Genomic DNA, 18493 nt, shown 5'->3' on the forward strand with positions numbered 1-18493 from the left:
CAAATGAGTCTCTCTCCGACAACAGAGGACTGCATCATGGCAGTCCGCAAAGCCGTGAAAAAGCGCATCTCTGGGGATATACTGAGCGAGGAATGGGTCGGCGCAGTTCTTGAAATGCGGATGCAGGCCATCGCCGCACCTGAGGCTGAGGTCGCTCGGAAACTGCTGTCCGCGATGCTCAAGGCTGCATGTGGGTCAGAGAAGGGCGCCACAACGTTATCAAAGGGTGAAGTGATAGTGGACGCCGAGGCACCGCTTGTGGTGCACTCTTTCGCGGAGGCAGTGTGCGTCAGCACGTTCCGATTTGAGGACCTCCCAACCAACAACTCCGCCCTTCGCCTAGTGGCTGAAGCAACTTACTTACGTCACCTTCAACGCTCTTCAGAGCTTGTGGTCCAAGGCATCAAGGACTTCCCGCCGTGTCTTCTTGGGGAGGCGCACTCGCGCTTTGATATTAGCATCGGGGGCCATGTTGTACTGTCGCTCTCTACCGACGAAGGGAAAAAGGTTCTGCTGCGCCTCTTCAAAGGCGCAGTGGACACTGTGATGACGTGCATGTGCAGCACCTCCTTGAAATCTGGGCTGCTGCCGCCCAAGTGGGAAAGCCGTGACGCACTTCAGCCACGGCAGCTTCTCGAGGTACTGGAGGATTTGGAGATGGCCATTTCGGAGTACTGGGGCGACAGCGGGCAGGATGACCGCGCTCGCACTGTTGCTGTATTTCTGATGAGCTCCGTTGGCGCCGACATTTGCGCGTACTTCGGCACCAAGACAGCAGTCGCCGGCGGTGTGTTCCGTGGCGAGAAGGGCGTACTTGAGGAGGCGCATTTGTGTTGCGACGAGTGGCTGAATACGTGCGCCAAGCTGACCACAATCGACTGGGGCGACGTGTGGGGGGAGCGATACGAAGACGCCGCTCTTGTTCGTGTTCGGGACCGCCTACGCACAGCCCTCGCGCTGCGTGGCGTTGTCGATGAGATCCGAGAGCTTCTCGTCGCGGACGACTTCCGCTCTCTCAAGATGGACACACTATGGGATATTTTCAACGATATCGATATTTTCACTACGTCGAGTACGGTGCAGCACCAGTGGAACAGCGCGGTGGCCGCCTACTACCGCCGTCTCGAACCGGTCGAACAGCGATGCGCAGTGGTGTTGCGTGACTTGTTCTCGACTCGTGCGGAGCTTGCACCTCAGGCTATTTTGCGTGAGTTTTCGGGCTACTGCCACCTCATGAAGCGACCTATCATCTCGAGAGCATTGGTGGCGGAGCGAAGCGGGCTGCTTGCGAAGCTGAACGATCGACTGGACATCATTCGACTAGAGTACGAGCGTCGTGCCGAGAGTACGGAGGACGAGCTTCTGCTCGAGGAAGAGGATTGCCGCTGCCAGACGGGCCGATTTTTCCCAGGTGTGGTGAATAACCTCATCTGGCTCCGTCAGCTGCGTGGTCGTGTGGAGGAGCAAATCGAGATGTGCTCCTCCATCCTTGCGGACCTGCCCATGGCCAGCGAGTTCGTGGAGTCCGCGAAACACCTTCAGGACGATCTGCACGACTATGAGCAAGAGTGCTACCATAACTGGGTAACCGATGTGGTGGATAGGAGTGATTCGCTGACACTCAACGCCGACGCGCCGCTGATGGAGATAAATGAGAAGGGGCAAGTAGAGGTCAACTTTTCTGAGCGGTTAGTGCAGCTGCTAAAGGAAGTGCGAGTGTTGAGAACCCTCGGATTCCATATTCCCGACACCATGGCGCGCCTGGCGCAGCAGGCGGCACAGTTTCTACCGATGGGCGTCGCCTTGAAGCAGGTCGCTAACACGTACAACTGCATGGCGGCCGACATCATCCCATGCACCCGTGCCATGTTGCTGGAGCCGGCGCTGGCCTTCGAGAAAATTATTACGACAAGTGGCGCCAAGAAGCTCACCTGGCGGAGCGAAAACGCGGCCAAGCGCTTTATTGAGCAGCTGCAGTCAGCGGCTCAGAGCCTGACAGATTTCAACCGCCGCCTGCACAAGACCCACAAGGAAATTGAGGCAGTTGTTGTGCAGCTTCTGGACATTAGCTTGCTCCGCTCCCGTGACCGCTGGCTCAGCAAGGTGCGACAGATCCGCGAGAAGATAGAGTCCTCCGGCTTTCAGAACACCGAGTCTTGGCGGCTGTTTTGGGACATGCAGCTCTACAAGGCGATGGAGGCTCAGTATCAACTGGGGCTCGAGTCCCTCCACGACTCCGTCGACGAGATCAAGGCGGATATAATCTACGACGCTGACAGCGGAGTCGCAGCCCTGCGTCCTCCGCTGGAGGTGCTTCGACTGCAATACTACCAGCGCATCCACGACTTTATTAATTTCCCCATCCGCTTCCAAGGATGCGCTAAGGGGAGCGTGTTTCGTGAAATGCCGTCTCGCAACGCCCACGGCATCTGCGCGGTGTTGAAATCCGCAGGGCAGTTGTTCAAGCGCGTAGTCCACGAGCTCAAGCGCTTCACGCCGTACTTGGTGATTGGTCGCTGTGGTCGGGGCGAAAACCCATCTCTCGAGGAAATCGTGGGCAAGTCGCTCACCGAGGTTCAACACTGGGAGCAGAGCGTGCGACTCCTCAAGCAGAAGGGCAAGGAAATCAACAACGAGGATCTTTTTATTCGCTGCGGCTGCGTCACGTTGTGCACGGCGGGCATCAAGGGCGCTGTCGAGGATCACCTAATGCGTCTTACGGACGCCCTTAGAGTCACGCTGAAGAAGAGCGCTGAACAGCACCTCGATTCCATCAATGAGTACCTAGCAAAGGCCTCCAAGTGTTTGGACAGCAAGATGACAAAACTGGGAGAGATCGGCGATGCGAACCTGCTCTATGGAGAGCTGATGGAGCAGCGCCCCGCCATTGAGGTGGAGGTTTACCATTTCTACAACAAAAATGTGTTGCTGCAAAACATGACTGGCACGGTGGGGCTCGACTTCACCAAGACGAAAGACCAGTGGACTAGTTTCATGAAGCGCATGGACTCCCATGAGCAAGAGGTGGAAGACCAACTGAACCATATCCGGGATGGCGTCTCGTCTTTGGTGAAGGAGTGGGAGAAAGACTCGATCCGCTTCACGACGCGTTGGCACGAGCTGAAGCCAAAGGATCTGACAGCGCAGAAGGCACTGGAATTCGTGTTGAAGAAAAAGGCCGAGCTGCAAACACTCAAGGAGCGCGGGGAGGAGTGCAAGAGACAGTGCGATTACTTTCACCTTGACGAGCCGGACCTGCAGCCGATCGAGGACGCGGAGTCCGACATTGAGGACTACGTCAACATGTGGAGCATGCTAGGTGACTTCCAACAGCAGGTGCAGGATTTGTGCAAGGAGCCCTGGATCAGTTTCCGGGCCAAGACGTACCGCTTCGAGGACTTTGTGAAGCTGTGGCAGGAGAAGCTGAAAGAGATTCCCGCCAACTCGGTCGCCGTACACATTCGCACGATGTTGGACAACTGGGGCCATTGCGTGCCACTGCTCAAGTACATCCGTGGAGACGGTTTCACCTCAGTCCACTGGAAAGAGTTGTTCACGCTGCTCAAGCTTCACAAAGTCACGCAAGACACAGTGAACTTTGGCCAGATCCTGGACCGCTATGAAGACATCCTCAGGCAAGAGGGACTCATCAAGAAGCTGCACAGTCGGGCGCAAGGAGAAGCACAAATCCGAGAGGCGCTGAGTGACGTGCGCACCTGGGGGATGGACGCCCGTTTTTCCTTGACTCCCCACCCGGACCGCACCGGGGTTGCGCTGATCACGGACTGGAAAGATACCATGTCCGCGCTGAGCGATAACCGCGCGCTCTTACTAAGCATGAAGGAGTCACCGTATTTCACTCTGTTCGCAAAAGAAACGGACGAGTGGGAAGATCGCTTCTCCACCCTTGACGAGTACCTCCGCTACATGAATCAAATACAGCGCAAGTGGGTTTACCTGGAGCCCATCTTCCGCCGCGGCGCCCTCCCGGGCGAGAAGCACCGGTTTGACCGCATTGACTCGGCTTACCTGACAGTGATGAAGGCCGTGGAGAAGGACAATCGGCTGCTGGCACTCGCCGAGCACAAGGAGTTTAAGGCCACGCTGCGCGACGTCTCTGAGCAGCTGGAGCGGTGCCAGAAGGCATTGAACGAGTACCTGGAGTCCAAGCGCGATGGTTTCCCTCGGTTCTACTTCGTCAGCGACGACGATCTCCTCGAGATCCTGGCACAGAGCAGAAACCCCAGCATCATTCAGTCGCACCTCAAGAAGCTCTTTATGGGCATTCACAGTGTCCAGTTCGACGCGCAAAAGGAAAACATTCTGCAGATTTTGTCACTGGAAGGGGAAATAGTAACGCTGTTGAAGCCGGTGCGCGTGACGGAGGAGGTCGAGGTGTGGCTCTCTCAGCTGGACGTTGAGGTGAAGGCAACACTCAAGGCGCAAGTGGCACAGTGTGTGGCGAAGTGCGACATCGGTGCCTACGCTTCGCAGGTGCTGTGCGCGGCTGAGATGATCACCTTTACACGAAAGGTTGAGACTGCGATCCGTGACGCCAGCGGCAGTGTCGCTGCGCTGCAGAAGTTGAAGAGTCAACTGCAATCCAGGCTACGCGAGCTCACCACGTACGCCGGTGGCAACAGTGACGTGTTGGTCGGCATAAAGTTGAAGGCGCTCATTATGGACCTCATTCATAATATCGAGGTTGTGCAGCTTTTGATAACCAACTCGGTCGACAAGGATACCCACTGGCTATGGAAGAAGCAGCTGCGCTTCTATCTAGACAAAACCGAACATTGCGTGCTGCGCATGGTTGATGCAGAGTTTCGCTACAGCTACGAGTATCAGGGTAATGCCCCTAAGCTAGTGCACACACCACTGACCGACCGTTGCTATCTGACTCTTACCCAAGGCATGCGATCGGGCTACGGAGGCAACCCGTATGGCCCCGCGGGCACTGGCAAGACAGAGTCTGTGAAAGCACTGGGCAACGCAATGGGACGCCAAGTACTCGTCTTCAATTGTGACGAGGGCATAGATTTCCAGTCTATGGGCCGCATTTTTACGGGTCTTGTCAAGTGCGGCGCCTGGGGTTGCTTTGATGAGTTCAACCGCCTAAAGGTCGACCAACTCTCAGCAGTCTCGCAGATGATCCAGGTGATCCAGGAAGCTCTCAAGAACGGCGAAAGGACGTGTGAGCTGCTGGGCAAGACCATCAACGTTGACTCGAACGCTGGCATCTTTGTTACCCTGAATCCGGCTGGCAAGGGTTACGGCGGCCGCAGTAAGCTGCCCGACAACCTCAAGCAGCTTTTCCGCTCTATAGCGATGAGCGCCCCGGATAACACGCTAATCACGGAGACGATTCTCTATAGCGAGGGGTTTGAGAATGCGAATCACCTGGCAGCGAAGGTTGTGATGACTTTCACTCTTTGTGGTCAACTTCTGTCCCGCCAGCAGCACTATGACTGGGGGCTGCGCGCAATGAAGGCCGTTCTGCGTCTGGGCGGCACGCTGGTTCACAACTTCTTGATGGAGCGGGTGGCTGGCAAACTACAGTTTTCTGAGGAGCAGATTCTCCAAAAAGAGAGCGAGATCCTGATCAAGTCCCTGCGAGTCAACACGCTGTCCAAACTCACCTTTGATGACGCTGTCCTGTTCAACACTCTTCTCAGCGACATCTTTCCGGGCGTGCCTGTGCTGGATATCGACTACAAAGAGCTTCGGCCTGCCATCGAGGAGTCCATGAAGGAGCTCAAACTGCAGGTGGTTGAGTCGCAGATCCAGAAGATTCTCCAGCTCTACGAGGCACTGCGGCAGCGGATTGGTGTTGTACTTGTCGGGCCCAGCGGGAGTGGTAAGAGTACCCTCACGAGGGTGCTGCGTCGCGCTCTGCAGCGCCTTGGCAAGAAAGTTCCACTATATGTTGTGAACCCCAAGGCCCTGCCGCGCGAACAACTGCTCGGCCGCATGGATCCTGACACCCGCGAGTGGTTTGACGGAGTCCTCACAGATGCGGCGAAGAAAGTGGTGAAGGAAGAGACGTCGGTGCAATCGTGGATTTTTTGCGACGGCGACATTGATCCCGAGTGGGTTGAATCGCTGAACTCGGTTCTGGACGACAATAAGCTTCTGACGATGCCGAACGGAGTTCGGGTCCAGTTCGGCGACAACGTGAACTTTCTTTTTGAGACACACAGCCTCGAGTTCGCCTCACCAGCGACGGTGTCGCGCATGGGTATCATTTACCTTTCTGAGGAGGACGCGGACCCCAAGATGACGGTTGCGTCTTGGTTGGCTGAACAACCCGAAGAGTCGCAGGATCAGCTGCGACAGTGGATTGACGCCTACTTCTACAAGGCAATCGACTCGCTTCTCACCTCTGGTGAGCTTGTGGTAGAGACGACGCGGACTGGCCTAGTCATGTCCGGCCTCGCACAGATGAAAAACTGCACGACCAAGAAGAAGTTCGCGCTGGCACTGCTCTACGGCTTGGGCTCGTACTTGACGGGGGAGTCGCATCGAGCCTTCGCCAAGGAGGTTCTTTTCCTAGCCGAGGAGCGGCCTCCGGATCTGAAGAACCCGCTGGATTTCCGCTACGACGAGGAGAAGCAGGCGTACGTCTCTCTTGAGTTCGTGCCGGCGACGGATCTCGTCATTGACGACATTTATCGGCACCCCATGGTGTTGACAGTGGAGTGCCAGCGTGCACTGGAGGTGATGCAGGCGTGGACGAAGCCGACAAAGTCGGGCGTGTACCGCCCCTTCATCTTGGTCGGTCCCGAGGGGTGTGGCAAGACGATGTTGCTCAACAATTTGTTCATGAACACGCCTAGTACACGTGTGGCAACCGTTCACTGCTCGGCCCAGACGGAGGCGATACACGTCATCCAGAAGCTCAAGCAGGCGTGCTCCATGTTCAACTGCAACCAAGGCAAGGCGCTTCGCCCCAAGGAAGCGGAGCGGCTCATTCTTTTTCTGAAGGATCTCAACTTGCCCAAACCAGATCGCTACGGCACCGTCCAGCTGCACTCTTTTCTCCAGCAGCTCACCCTGTACAACGGCTTTTACGACACAGACCTCGAATGGGTTATGGTTGAGCGGGTGCAAATTGTGGGAAGCATGAACCCTCCTGGCAGCATGGGCCGCCACCCCGTCTCCTCGCGCTTTCTAGCCATTACGTCTGTCTTGGGGCTCTCGTACCCTTCCAAGGAGGCGCTCCAGCAGGTGTACACGGAGTTCTTGAACGTCATGATCCAGAGTGGACGGCTGAGGTTGAACATGCTGAACAAGGGTGCTGCTGACGTGGCCCGCGTCGTCACCACCATTTACGAAACCGTGGCCGCCCGCTGCACGGTCGACGTAGCGTCCCACTACGCCTTCAATCCACGGGACGTCACTCAGTGGATATTAAACATGCTCAACTACGACACCCCTAACATCGGTGATGTCCTCGCGTACGAGGCACGGCGCATATTCGTGGACCGCCTGGTAACTATCGAGGAGCGCTTGCGCATTACTAAGGTTATCCGCGACAACGTGACGCTGCTTGTCGGCCACCGTGACGCGCCGTCAGAAAAGGAGAGCATCTACTATGTCTCTTGGCTGGATGCAGCGCCTGCCGGCAAGAGGCGCTTGGCGGCCACAACACTAGAGGAGGTGAAGAAATCCGCGGATCAGTTCGCCCTCAACTACTCGCGCGAGAACGCCACTCTAAGTGTGCAGCTTATTCCGGAGGTGTGCGCGTGGCTCACCCGGGTGGACCGTGTGTTGTCTCAGGAGCGCGGGAACCTGTTGCTGGTCGCGCGCTCTGGTGTCTGCGCCACGCAGATCGTGCGCCTCGTCGCTTACAACAACCGAGCAGAAGCTGTCACTCTCGGCATCACGCGCGAGTATGGGGTCAAGCAGTTCACCACGGAGCTGAAGAGCGCCCTGTCGAAGGCGGGGGTCCAGGGGCAGAACATTGTGCTGATTCTCGAGGACTTTCACTTTTTTCACCCCTACTTCCTTGAGACGGTCAACTCGTTGCTGTCATCGGGCGAGGTTGCTGGCCTTTTTACCCAGGAGGAACAGGACGCACTGCTCAGCCCCCTCAAGGATGAGGCAGCGGAAGGGGGCATGAGTGTTTACAACTTCTTTGTCGACCGCATTCATCGTTACTTGCACGTGGTCGTCGTCATGGACCCTACAAACCGTAGCTACGAGCAGCAATGCCGCGCCAACCCGGCGCTCTTCACTCACTGCAACGTCTACTGGATGGGGGCGTGGGATAGCAGTAGTCTCAAGGTAGTACCGCGGATCATGATTGCAAACGCATTCAAGGCGTTAGACCAGCGCGAAGACAAGAAAGAGTTTAGCCTCACCACCGAACTTGTACATTTGCATCGTTCCTTTGGGGAGAAGGTGGCCCCGCAACACTTTAAGGTGCTCTGCGAAACCTTCGACCATCTCTTTCAGCAGAAGAGTCGCCAGGTCGCGAACGGGCTAGCTCGACTGAAGAGCGGCGTGACAAAGCTCGATGAAGCGCAGGAGAATGTGGACAAGATCGCGACTGATGTGACGGAAAAGAAAAAAATGCTGGAGGTAAAGCAGCAAGAGGCCGACGACGCACTGAAGGAAATCCAGAGACGAATGGAAGAATCTAGTCTACAGAAGCGCAGCATTCACAAGATCCAGAAGGAGCTCGACAAGGAGCACTCCGCCATACAGGAGCGCAAGGCCGTCATTGAAGGTCGGCTGAGTGGCATTCAGCCGGTTCTGGATGCCGCCTTATCCGCCGTCAGCTCCATTCGCTCTGACCACTTGACCGAGCTGCGCTCAATGGCCAAGCCGCCGGCGGCGGTGCAGTGTGTCATGCAAGGTGTGGTACTGCTGATTGAGGCAGGGAAGAGTACCGACGCGGCAACCTGGCCTGCCATACGCAAGGTGTTGGCTGGTGACATCAAGAGTCAGATTCTTAACTTCGACATCGACAACGCCAACACCGCGGCGCGGGGACAGGTGGAGAGATTTATCGCTGCCAACACGGAATCGTTTAAACGTGAGGTTATCGCTCGTGCTTCGAAGGCAGCGGCACCAATGGCGGAGTGGCTCAAGGCCGTTATAGAGTACAACAAAGTGCTGGAGACGGTGGCGCCAATGCGGGACGAGCTGAAGGCATACGAGACGAACCTTCATCAGAGCCAAGAAGAAAAAAACAAGTACGAGAGCAAACTGAGGAAGGTAGAGAAGAAGGTGGAGGAGCTCAAGGCTAAGTTCAGCGAGAAAACTACCGAGGCGGAGCGGCTCAGGGATCAACTGGAACAAGCTGAGCAGCTGCTTGTGAACGCAAAGGAGCTGCTGTCTAAACTGGGAGACGAGCACAAGCGCTGGACAGTGCAGATGAAGACACTCAAAGAGGACTCGCACTTCTTGCCGAAACGGTGCCTGCTGGCGGCTGGCGCTATCACGTACCTCGGGGAAGACGCAGAGGACAAACGACGCGAGACTCTAGCGGAGTGGAAAGAGCGGGTGAAATTACCCGACTTCAAATTCTTTACGTTTCTTCGCGATGAGAGCGTTCAGCTCCACTACAAGGCCGAGGGTCTGCCGGGCGACGAACTTTCCATGGACAACGCTGTCATTATCCATGAGCAGGTGAACACGCCACTCATCAAGGACCCGTCAGGGCAGGCAATTGTGTGGCTGCAAGCGAATCTGAGGCAACAAAAAGCCGTCGTCGACGTTTGCAGCATCTCAGAGGACCGCCTCGTTTCTGCACTAGAGCTGGCGCTGCGGTTTGGCAAAAAGTTTATCGTGTCAGATGTGGATCGAGTGGAACCGTTTCTGTACCCCATTCTCCGCAAGGAGTTTCACAGCGAGGGCACAAAGCGCGTTATTCAAATTGGGGACCGTCGGACTGTGGACTGCGCGGATGGCTTTCAGCTATACCTCGTCACAAGAAGCACAGACCTGTATGTGGCGCCAGACATTGTCAGCTACCTCACGCTGATTAGCTTCACCATCACACATAGCGGGCTCGAGGGGCAGTTCCTTGGTATCACAATTGAACACGAGCAGCCGCAGTTAGAAAAGGAGAAGCTTGACGTGCTCAAAAAGGAAGAAGGCCTCAAGATCCAGCTGGCGGAGCTGGAAGAGCGCCTCCTGGCAAACCTCGTCAACTCGGAGGGGTCGCTGCTGGAGAACAAGGCGCTAATCGACTCGCTAAATCAGATCAAATCACAGGCAACCGACATCACTGCGGCGCTGGATAAGTCGAAGATGGTACAGGATGACATTGATATGAAGCGAAACGTCTACCGCCCTTTCGCCACCACCGCCAGCTCAATATTTTTCTTGACGAAGAGCCTCCAGGAACTCTCCCACATGTACCAGTTTGCCTTGAACCTCTTTCTGGATTTCTTCGTGCGGGCGCTGAGGCGTCACAAAGACCTGCGCACTGACCCGGAGACAAAGATCGCGGCGCTCCAGGAGACGTTTATCCAAATCACCGTATCCACCATTGCCCAATCGCTCTTCAAGGAGCACCGTGTGGTGTATGGCATTCACCTGTGCCGTCACATTGACCAGTCCGTGTGCACCGCCGCGGAGTGGGACTTCTTCATAGGCCGGGCGGTTGCGGCGGAGGATAAACGAAAGGAAGTGCGCGTGCCGACGTTTGTCCTGCCGGACAGCGTGCAGACTTTCCGCACTCTTGTGGCGCTGTTCCCCGACCTGGCCTCAAAGGCGCGCTTTCAGGAGGCAGATGTGTGGCTACAGTGGATGCGCACCTCGACCCCGGAGTCAGAATATCCGGGCTTCCTCAAGTCTCTCACGCACTTCCAGCGGCTGCTGCTGATGAAGACTCTTCGCGGCGACCGCCTCATTGCCGCCATGAATGCCGTGGCGTGCACCCTCCTCAAGGTAGACTCCCTTGGGGAGAGCGGCACCCTTGTCTCAGCAGTTGATCAGTCCGACGCAAACCGCCCGATGCTGGTGATCACCTCCGCCGGCGCAGATCCTTCACAGGAGCTGCAGAGTATTGCCCATGAAAAGATTGGCAAGGCGCGGTTTCACCAGCTCGCCTTGGGTAGCGGACAGACGAACAAGGCAATGCGGCTGCTACGTGAGTCTGCCGCGAAGGGTGACTGGGTCTTCTTGAAGAATCTCCACCTCGTCATTCCATGGGTGTCCCAGCTGCAGAAGGAGCTCACAGTCCTCAAGCCATGCGCGTCATTTCGCCTTTTTCTCACGAGCGAGGCGCACGACGACTTTCCGTCGATTCTGCTGGCCCAGTCGCTCAAGATCACGTTTGAACCGCCGCCTGGGGTCAAGCAGAACTTATTGCGTACTTACAGTGGTTGGGGCGTCGCGTTTGTGAACGACAAGAACGAGAAGCAGCGGCAGCTTCTCTTCGCGGCAGCATCACTGCAAGCGCTTGTCCAGGAGCGGCGCTCCTACGTTCCTCAAGGGTGGACGAAGAACTACGAAGTCACAGCCGCAGACTTGAAGTCTTCCATCGACATTGTACTCCGGCAGTCGGTGGGCGGTGACGTTGACTGGAGCTCCATCCGCGGCATCCTCAACGATGCCATCTACGGTGGCAAGATGGAGACACCTTTTGACAAGCGCATCATGGAAACCTATGTCGAGAAGATGTTTCGTGTTAACTGCATGGCCGGCTCACACCAACAAGAGCCTCTCTTCCACCACACGCGCCTCCCCAGTGGCGATTATGCCGAGTATATGAAGATCATAAAGAAACTGCCCGATAGCGACATTCCCATTTTGTTCTCTCTTCCTCCCAATGCCGACAGGGTGGTGCAGCTATCACGCGTGCGTTCCCTCACAGTGGATCTGCAGCGCATCAATGAGTTGAAGAGCGAGGATACCGTGGATCGTGAGGCTTGGGCCTCGCGCCTGGGACCTATTCTCGATACCTGGGCCGCGCTGACGGCGCAGCACACCGATTTATTCACGTCATCGCAGTCTGCCCCACCAAACCTGCTCGCTCCTTGCGCCGCCGCCTCGAAGCCCCTGGGCCGTTTTCTCACGACCGAGTATATGACGGCAGTGCGCTTAATGAACGAGGTCAACGTGACAGTGAGCGATCTGCGCAAGGTGATTGATGGCGCTGCGCTGCTTACGGAGAACCGGCGCCATGAGGCGGCTGCGATGATCCTTGGCGATGTTCCGGTGAACTGGGAGGGTCACTTCCCCAGCGCCGCCCGCATCTCCATGTGGATGCAAGCGCTAGTCGAGAAGACCGTCACTATCGGCGAATGGCAGAAGAGGATGACGAGTGGCACCTTTACGAGCTCAACGCTTGACCTTTCCAAGTTCCTAAGGGCAAAGACCTTCCTGAACGCCCTGCGGCAGGAAACAGCGCACGCCATTCAGAAGCCCTTGGTATCGCTGGAGCTGGTGGCGGCAACGTCCGCGCCTCCAGTTGACGCTCCGTCGGCAACGGCCCTTGAGGGACTTTTGCTGCAGGGCGCCGTACTTGATGACGCTGATCTCCTGGAGCCCATTGCCACCGCTGATGAACCGGCGTTTTATCCCATCAAGAAAACGTTTGTCGCCTGGGTGGCGTCGCCGCCGAGGTTCAAGGCTTCGGTTCGAGTGCCGGTCTACGCGAATTCAACCAAAGAGGACTACGTCTGCGACTTTGTGCTCCCTTGCGCAGATGAAGTAGCCGCACGAAATTTTGTACTCTCTGGCGTGTCGATCGTCCTGGAGCTGTAGCTTACTGCATTGGGGGACAGTTCACCACTCCGCCAGTGCGGTGCTAAAGATTGTGTGTGTGTGTGTGTGTAATGGGGGGAGGGGGGGAGCGGGCTGGTGAGCAGCTGCATTCGCGTGCTCCCTGTCTAGGCGCCACCAAATCTATTCCTTCTCTACAAGCCGTAGCTGGAGGCTGCAGTTCTCTCTGTCCGCTGGTGGTGGTGTTCGTGTGACTTCTCTCTGTCTGTGCTCCCCCAACCCCAACACGGCCGCGCTGACTTGCTCCAGGGAGCACTTTGAATCAGTCGCCTCTCTGTTTTTGCGACATATGTTGGTTTTGTGGGCTACAATTTTCAGCTCCCATTGAGGATGCATGCGTTCGATCTCCGTCTGCCACGTCGTACCGGCGGGCTGGAGCGAAAAGTAAGGGGGGGGGGAGGGGCACGCACCAACGAGCAAAGTCGCGCGGAAAAAAAAAAGCCGCTTGCTTCAGGCGCTCTTCACAGCCAAACAAAGAATGGCGCTTATATTCTATACCCATAGAGAGGGAGAAAAGTGTGTCTGGTGAGTTCACACCTCACGAGGCACGCGCGAGTCCCCTCGCACGGCGCCTGTGGTGCCATCGCTCTCACCTGTGACTGTCCCACATCTTTTTTTTTTCTGTTGGTGGAGGCGGGGAAGGGGAAGGTAGAAGGGTGGGTCACCTCTCTTTGTTTGTGTCGTCTTCTCTTTGTCGTCTCTTCTCACCACTGTAGTTACCGATGTAAACACGACGACTGTCTTCCACAGTGATCACTGTTGGGATCGCTGGGCACCGATTGGCCCATCTTATGCAGACGAGGGGAGAGGGAAAGAAAGAGGTGATATAAAACGATGGCAGGAGATTCGCCCCTTCCTCAGGACACCGGTACGCAGCTGTATGTATGTATGTATTTAAAAAGCATATATGTGTATACATGTTTGTGCATGATGTGTTTCCGGCGACACCATTTTGTGCACAGCGGTGTCGACTCACCGTCGAGGACGACGGACAAAAATTTCTCGTCTCACGCGTGGGCCTCAAAAGGGGTTACCAAAGGTAGCCTCGTGTACTTGGGGAAGAGCGACGACAGTATGCTCGTGCGCTCTCCCCCCCCCCCTCCCTTCCCACCCCCACATAGAGCTGCAATCCCACGGTTTGGTGGCGGACCACACTCGCTCCGCCTCGCCAATTCCAACCTTCGCTCTCTCTCTCTCTTTGTGACCCATATCATTCCGGAATACTCCTTCCCCCTCACCCCCCCCCCCCCACCTCGCTTTCAAGGCCGTCGCCTTCATAGCACGCGCCTCCCATCAGTTTTGACGGTATCGTACCGCCTTTCCTCATGTACGGCAGCAAGGGTCCGCCTAAGGGCTACAGTGTCCCTCGCTACGACACCAATGTCAGCAAGCGATGTCAGACATGCTCAAGCACGGAACACTGGACCTTCGAGTGCTCGCAGAAGAAATCAATCACATCTGCAAAAAAAAGCGCCGTGGGGACGGTGAAGCTGAGTCGGAGTCAGATGCTCAGGTACGGCATAACGCAGAAATCTGCCAATTTCTTGCCCGAGCCTACGGAGCGGGAGGTGTTCGATGCAGAACTAAAAGAGTTACGCAGCGTGCTTACGGCGGAGGTGCGCCAGGAGCTCAAGGCGGCGAAAGCCGGTGCTCAGACCAGGGAACTCGCCCCCACAACCCAAGGGGCCCCGCTGCTCCCCGCCGCACCAGAGAAAGAGCTGCTATCCGACGAGGTCACAGTAAAGAAGGAATGTAGTGAAACCCGAGAGTGATGTATGGGGAAGCAGAAACTAACACGCAACGTAGGGTGCCTCATTCAATATAGTCAGTTATAGTGAAGTTTTCTTTTTTTTTTAGGTCTGCTCGCGTGCCGAGGTATCCCGCTCACGCGCTGCTGCCGCTGCTCTGCGTGCTCGTCGTATCTTTTAGCTTTCGAGGTCGATATTCGGACTCGCAGGCGTGCGGCATCTGTGGTTGCGCTGAACAGGAGCAGCAAAGGCAAAAACGGGGGTGAATATGGGAGAAATGACTCTGCGACCGCCTCGTGTCTCGACAATGAAACCCCCACGGTCGCGTGGGGACGCTGCGCGGCGTTGCCCCCTCTCTCTCTCTCCCCCCCCTACACACGCACACACATACACACACACATCTACACACGCCCATAGCCTTGACGGCCACGATGGCTGGAGCTGAACCAAGAGCATACCGATTTATGGACGAATCCGTTGTTTTCCTGTCCACCTAGCCTTGCGCTTTGCCACTGAGGTGTGAGGGTGAAGAGCACATCTCCACGCGACACCCGTCCCTTTCTTTTTTTTACGTCCTCTTTTCCTCCTCTCATTGCGCACAACCTTGTAGTCGTTGTGAGCGCCCCCCCCCCCCCCCCCCTCCTCCTCCCATCTGGCGTGACGCTCGCTATCGATATGGACCACATCGCTGCATCGGAACCTATCATCATTCAGGTGCCTGCTGCAACCCTCTTCTTTCTCCCCCGACATTCCACCATTATATAGCGGCTAGTCTTCACTTAAAGAGGGACGTCGACGCACTCGCACTCGCACACGCCACACTTCGGGTGTGCGTCTTGAACGGACAAGCGAAAGTCCTCTGAGCTTGTTCCGATGGGTGTGAAAGTGCTGTGGCACAATGTGCACCGCTATCGCCGGCTCCTTATCTCAGGCCTGCTGATTTTGTTGGGACTCACGGTTGCACACTGGTGGATGGTGACCCTTCATCTCCCACGCAGCCGCACCTCGCCTCTGTCCATCACCACAGATCACAGTACTGTAGCGCTGCCGAGGGGGTCTCGGAAGCGATGGTGGGGTAAGCTGCAAGAAACTACCCAGCCACCGTTCTCCCACCCCCCTCCACCGCTTCTTCATAACGAAGAGCCGACTTTGCCACCGGATCGACTGCCTGTCATCTCCACCTCTGCGCCCCTAACGCCTCCGCGACGGAACGTGTGGAGTACGGCGTCGCCAGCTGAAGCCAGTCAAGCCACGAAAGGGGCTCCTCCTCCTTTGCCAGTAAGGCGGTCTGCGAAGGAGGAAACGCCTACTGATGCCACCGGGCCAACTCTTTCAACGGACGACAGCATCGCTGCCTTTTACAAACAGCTCCGCATTTTCGAGACGAATTTGGGTGTCAGGGACCTTAAAGGGAACCCGGATCAGCCCACCAAGGACTACGTCGACATCGATGCAGAGGATGGGGCGGGGCAACCGCTTCCGTACGACCCGCACTACGTCGAGGACCCCGTGCGATGGTTGTCCTGCGACTCTCGAAACGCCTCTTTTTCCATTGAGCGTGATCGGCTCTGCCAAGAATATCTGAGCAACCCCAACAACATGCGTCACATCAAGGCGATGCCGTCAAAGCTTCTGCAGGGCCGCACCATCAAGATGCAAATCATGTACGCGCACAACAACATCAAAGCCATTCTCAAAATATCACAGCGAAAGTTTCTCTACGAAGCTGTTAGTGAGTTTTGGGCCTACTCCTTCGACCGCGCACTTGAATTCAATCGCGTGCCAACGTCCACGTTTACGGCTGTTCCCTTGGATTTTTTACGAGTTGGTGCCGCCTATTCGCCTCTCTTTTCTCAGTGGTTCAACCGCTTCGTGGTTCTGTACAACTACACGAACCAGCACTTTGCGCCATGTGCGTACTACACACGGGAGAAGTCGGAGTGCAGCATGGCGACGGTGCAGCTCTGGATGAAGGACGTTCACCCTGCTCTTGACACGTTTCTGGCCATCCCCTACGAAATCGACGACTCCTTCATCCGGAAGTACTACATACCTGGCCACGCGCTCTTCGCTGGCACCAAACGGGCACGGTTGCGTGCCGTTGGCGAGCTTCTTGACCGCAGCATATTCGACTTCCTCATCGGGAACACCGATCGCGGCACTAATGACCACAATAACTTCGTTTATGGTGGTTGCAGTGCCGAGACACCATGTCAGCTCGAGAAACCAGAGAACCGCATCAAGGGACTGGCCAAGTACGCCTATATTGACCAGGGGAGTAGCCTCTATTCGCACAAGGAGCCGTTGGAAAACCTGTTCTTTGGGAGCGCGGATCGAATACGCATCTGCCGCTTCCGGCGGTCCACTTACGAGCACCTCAGCAAGTTCGCATCCTCGGAGCGCACCCACTACCCTTTAATTCAGCACGTTGACCGTTTTGTTCCCCCCGCCGCTTACAACGTCAGCCACGAATCCGTCATCCGTAAAGTACAGGTGCGCCTGGATAAGATTGTGGACATTATCAGCCGCTGTCGGGTCAAGTACACAGACATTGAGGTGTTTTCGCTGCCGGAGTACGATGAGGTACGCATAGCCGAGGAAGATGCGACGCTCGGTGACGAGTGGGACTGACGCTGGGGATGCAAAACGATCACGTTGATGGATCTTCTCTAGTGCATCATGAAGCCCTCCCTCCCCCCCCAAAAAAAAAAAGAGAACTATATATATATATATAGTATTTAAGGGGAGAAACGTCAAGAACCCCTCACAAGCCGGTGATTGGTGTGATATTTTTATGCTTCCTTCCTGTGTGTATATTTGTTTTGTTTTGTGTGTTTGTATGGTGGCACCAATTTCATTCTTTTTTTTTCTTGAGTGCCTTCCTATGCGCTGGAAGTGTAGGGTGGAACGCATGGCTCTCGTGTCTCCTCCCAGGACGGCGCTGCAGCGTACTGGCATACTTACATTTTCGCTTCCCACACATTTTTTATTTCCTGCGACGCAGAGGGTATGTGCATATGCATGCGTGTTTGGTGAGGTGCACGCGCAAAACAATATAATACTCATTCGGCGACAGTGTATCAGCACCCTCGTGGGAGCGTGCAGATGACTTGCGGTGCGCGCTCTATTCATGTATAGACGCACCCGCTATACTGGAGAGAAGAGTTGTGTCAGTGTGCTTAGGAAGGATTTCGAATGCTGATACAGTAGTGCTCAAATACCCAAGACTGTTATGATTGTACACCTGTGAGACAGTGGTGTTGTCCCTCTCGCGTGAGCCGAGTCGTTCACCCTGAACTCTTTCTGTTTGTGTACATCTGGAACAAGGTGTTACACAGCGAGAGGACAGCACAGACTTGAAACACTGCTAGCCTTTCTCCTCCCGCTCGTCCACTGATGCTGTTGTCTTGTTCACTCCATGCCATAACATCCACACCCTCTTGCTTGCCCCACTTGCTCTTTGGCCTCCCTGGACATATAATCGGCAAGGGAAGTAATTGTGTCTGGCTGAAGTACGGACAACACTCACGAACACGTATATTCACAAATTAGCGGCGCGCGCCTGCTTGTTTGTTCTCATCGCCCCCTCCTCCTCCTCCCCCTCCTCCTCCCCCCTTTCTCTCTCTCTCTCTCCCGCTCATACCAGGCGAGCGCGGTGGGCATTTGGCTAGTCTGCGCATATGTGCAACCACCTTTTGCTTCTTTTTTTTCCCACCCTGTAGCGCGCACACGGCCGACATCACAACGTAGTACACATTTTTTCCCTCTCCAGCTTACCTAGATTTGCCGACTATTGGAGTTATAACTCTCCTCGTCATTCGCCCACTGTCGGTCTCACAGATTTGAACTCGTTGTCAGTCTCTCTCTTACTTGTGCGCATTTCATCGAGCGCGGTCTTGACTGGGCACGTTCCCGTCGTCTATGGACTGCGTTCTTCCTCTTTTACGACTTGTTTAGTTGCTTCCCTCCCCCACCTCCCCTGCCCCCCCTCCCTTTCCCCACAA

General features: G+C 55.9%; 3 protein-coding genes across 3 annotated transcripts; all 3 read left to right on the forward strand.

Annotated features, from left to right (window-relative positions):
• Window positions 1-3: 3 nt before the first annotated feature.
• JKF63_01983 (uncharacterized protein) lies at window positions 4-12723 on the forward strand (the record flags this gene model as incomplete). The annotated part of the gene is made up of 1 exon (XM_067898026.1): window positions 4-12723. The coding sequence occupies one exon, from the start codon at window positions 4-6 to the stop codon at window positions 12721-12723; it is 12720 nt and encodes a 4239-aa protein (XP_067754183.1).
• Window positions 12724-14066: 1343 nt separating this feature from the next.
• Window positions 14067-14513, forward strand: JKF63_01984 (uncharacterized protein; the record flags this gene model as incomplete). The annotated part of the gene is made up of 1 exon (XM_067898027.1): window positions 14067-14513. One exon carries the CDS (start codon window positions 14067-14069, stop codon window positions 14511-14513), a length of 447 nt encoding a protein of 148 aa, XP_067754184.1.
• An 849-nt stretch (window positions 14514-15362) lies between these two features.
• On the forward strand, window positions 15363-17120 carry JKF63_01985 (uncharacterized protein; the record flags this gene model as incomplete). Its single annotated transcript, XM_067898028.1, has 1 exon — window positions 15363-17120. The coding sequence occupies one exon, from the start codon at window positions 15363-15365 to the stop codon at window positions 17118-17120; it is 1758 nt and encodes a 585-aa protein (XP_067754185.1).
• Between the last annotated feature and the right edge of the window lie 1373 nt (window positions 17121-18493).

Source organism: Porcisia hertigi, chromosome 34, assembly GCF_017918235.1.
Source record: "Porcisia hertigi strain C119 chromosome 34, whole genome shotgun sequence".
Classification (NCBI taxonomy): domain Eukaryota; phylum Euglenozoa; class Kinetoplastea; order Trypanosomatida; family Trypanosomatidae; genus Porcisia; species Porcisia hertigi.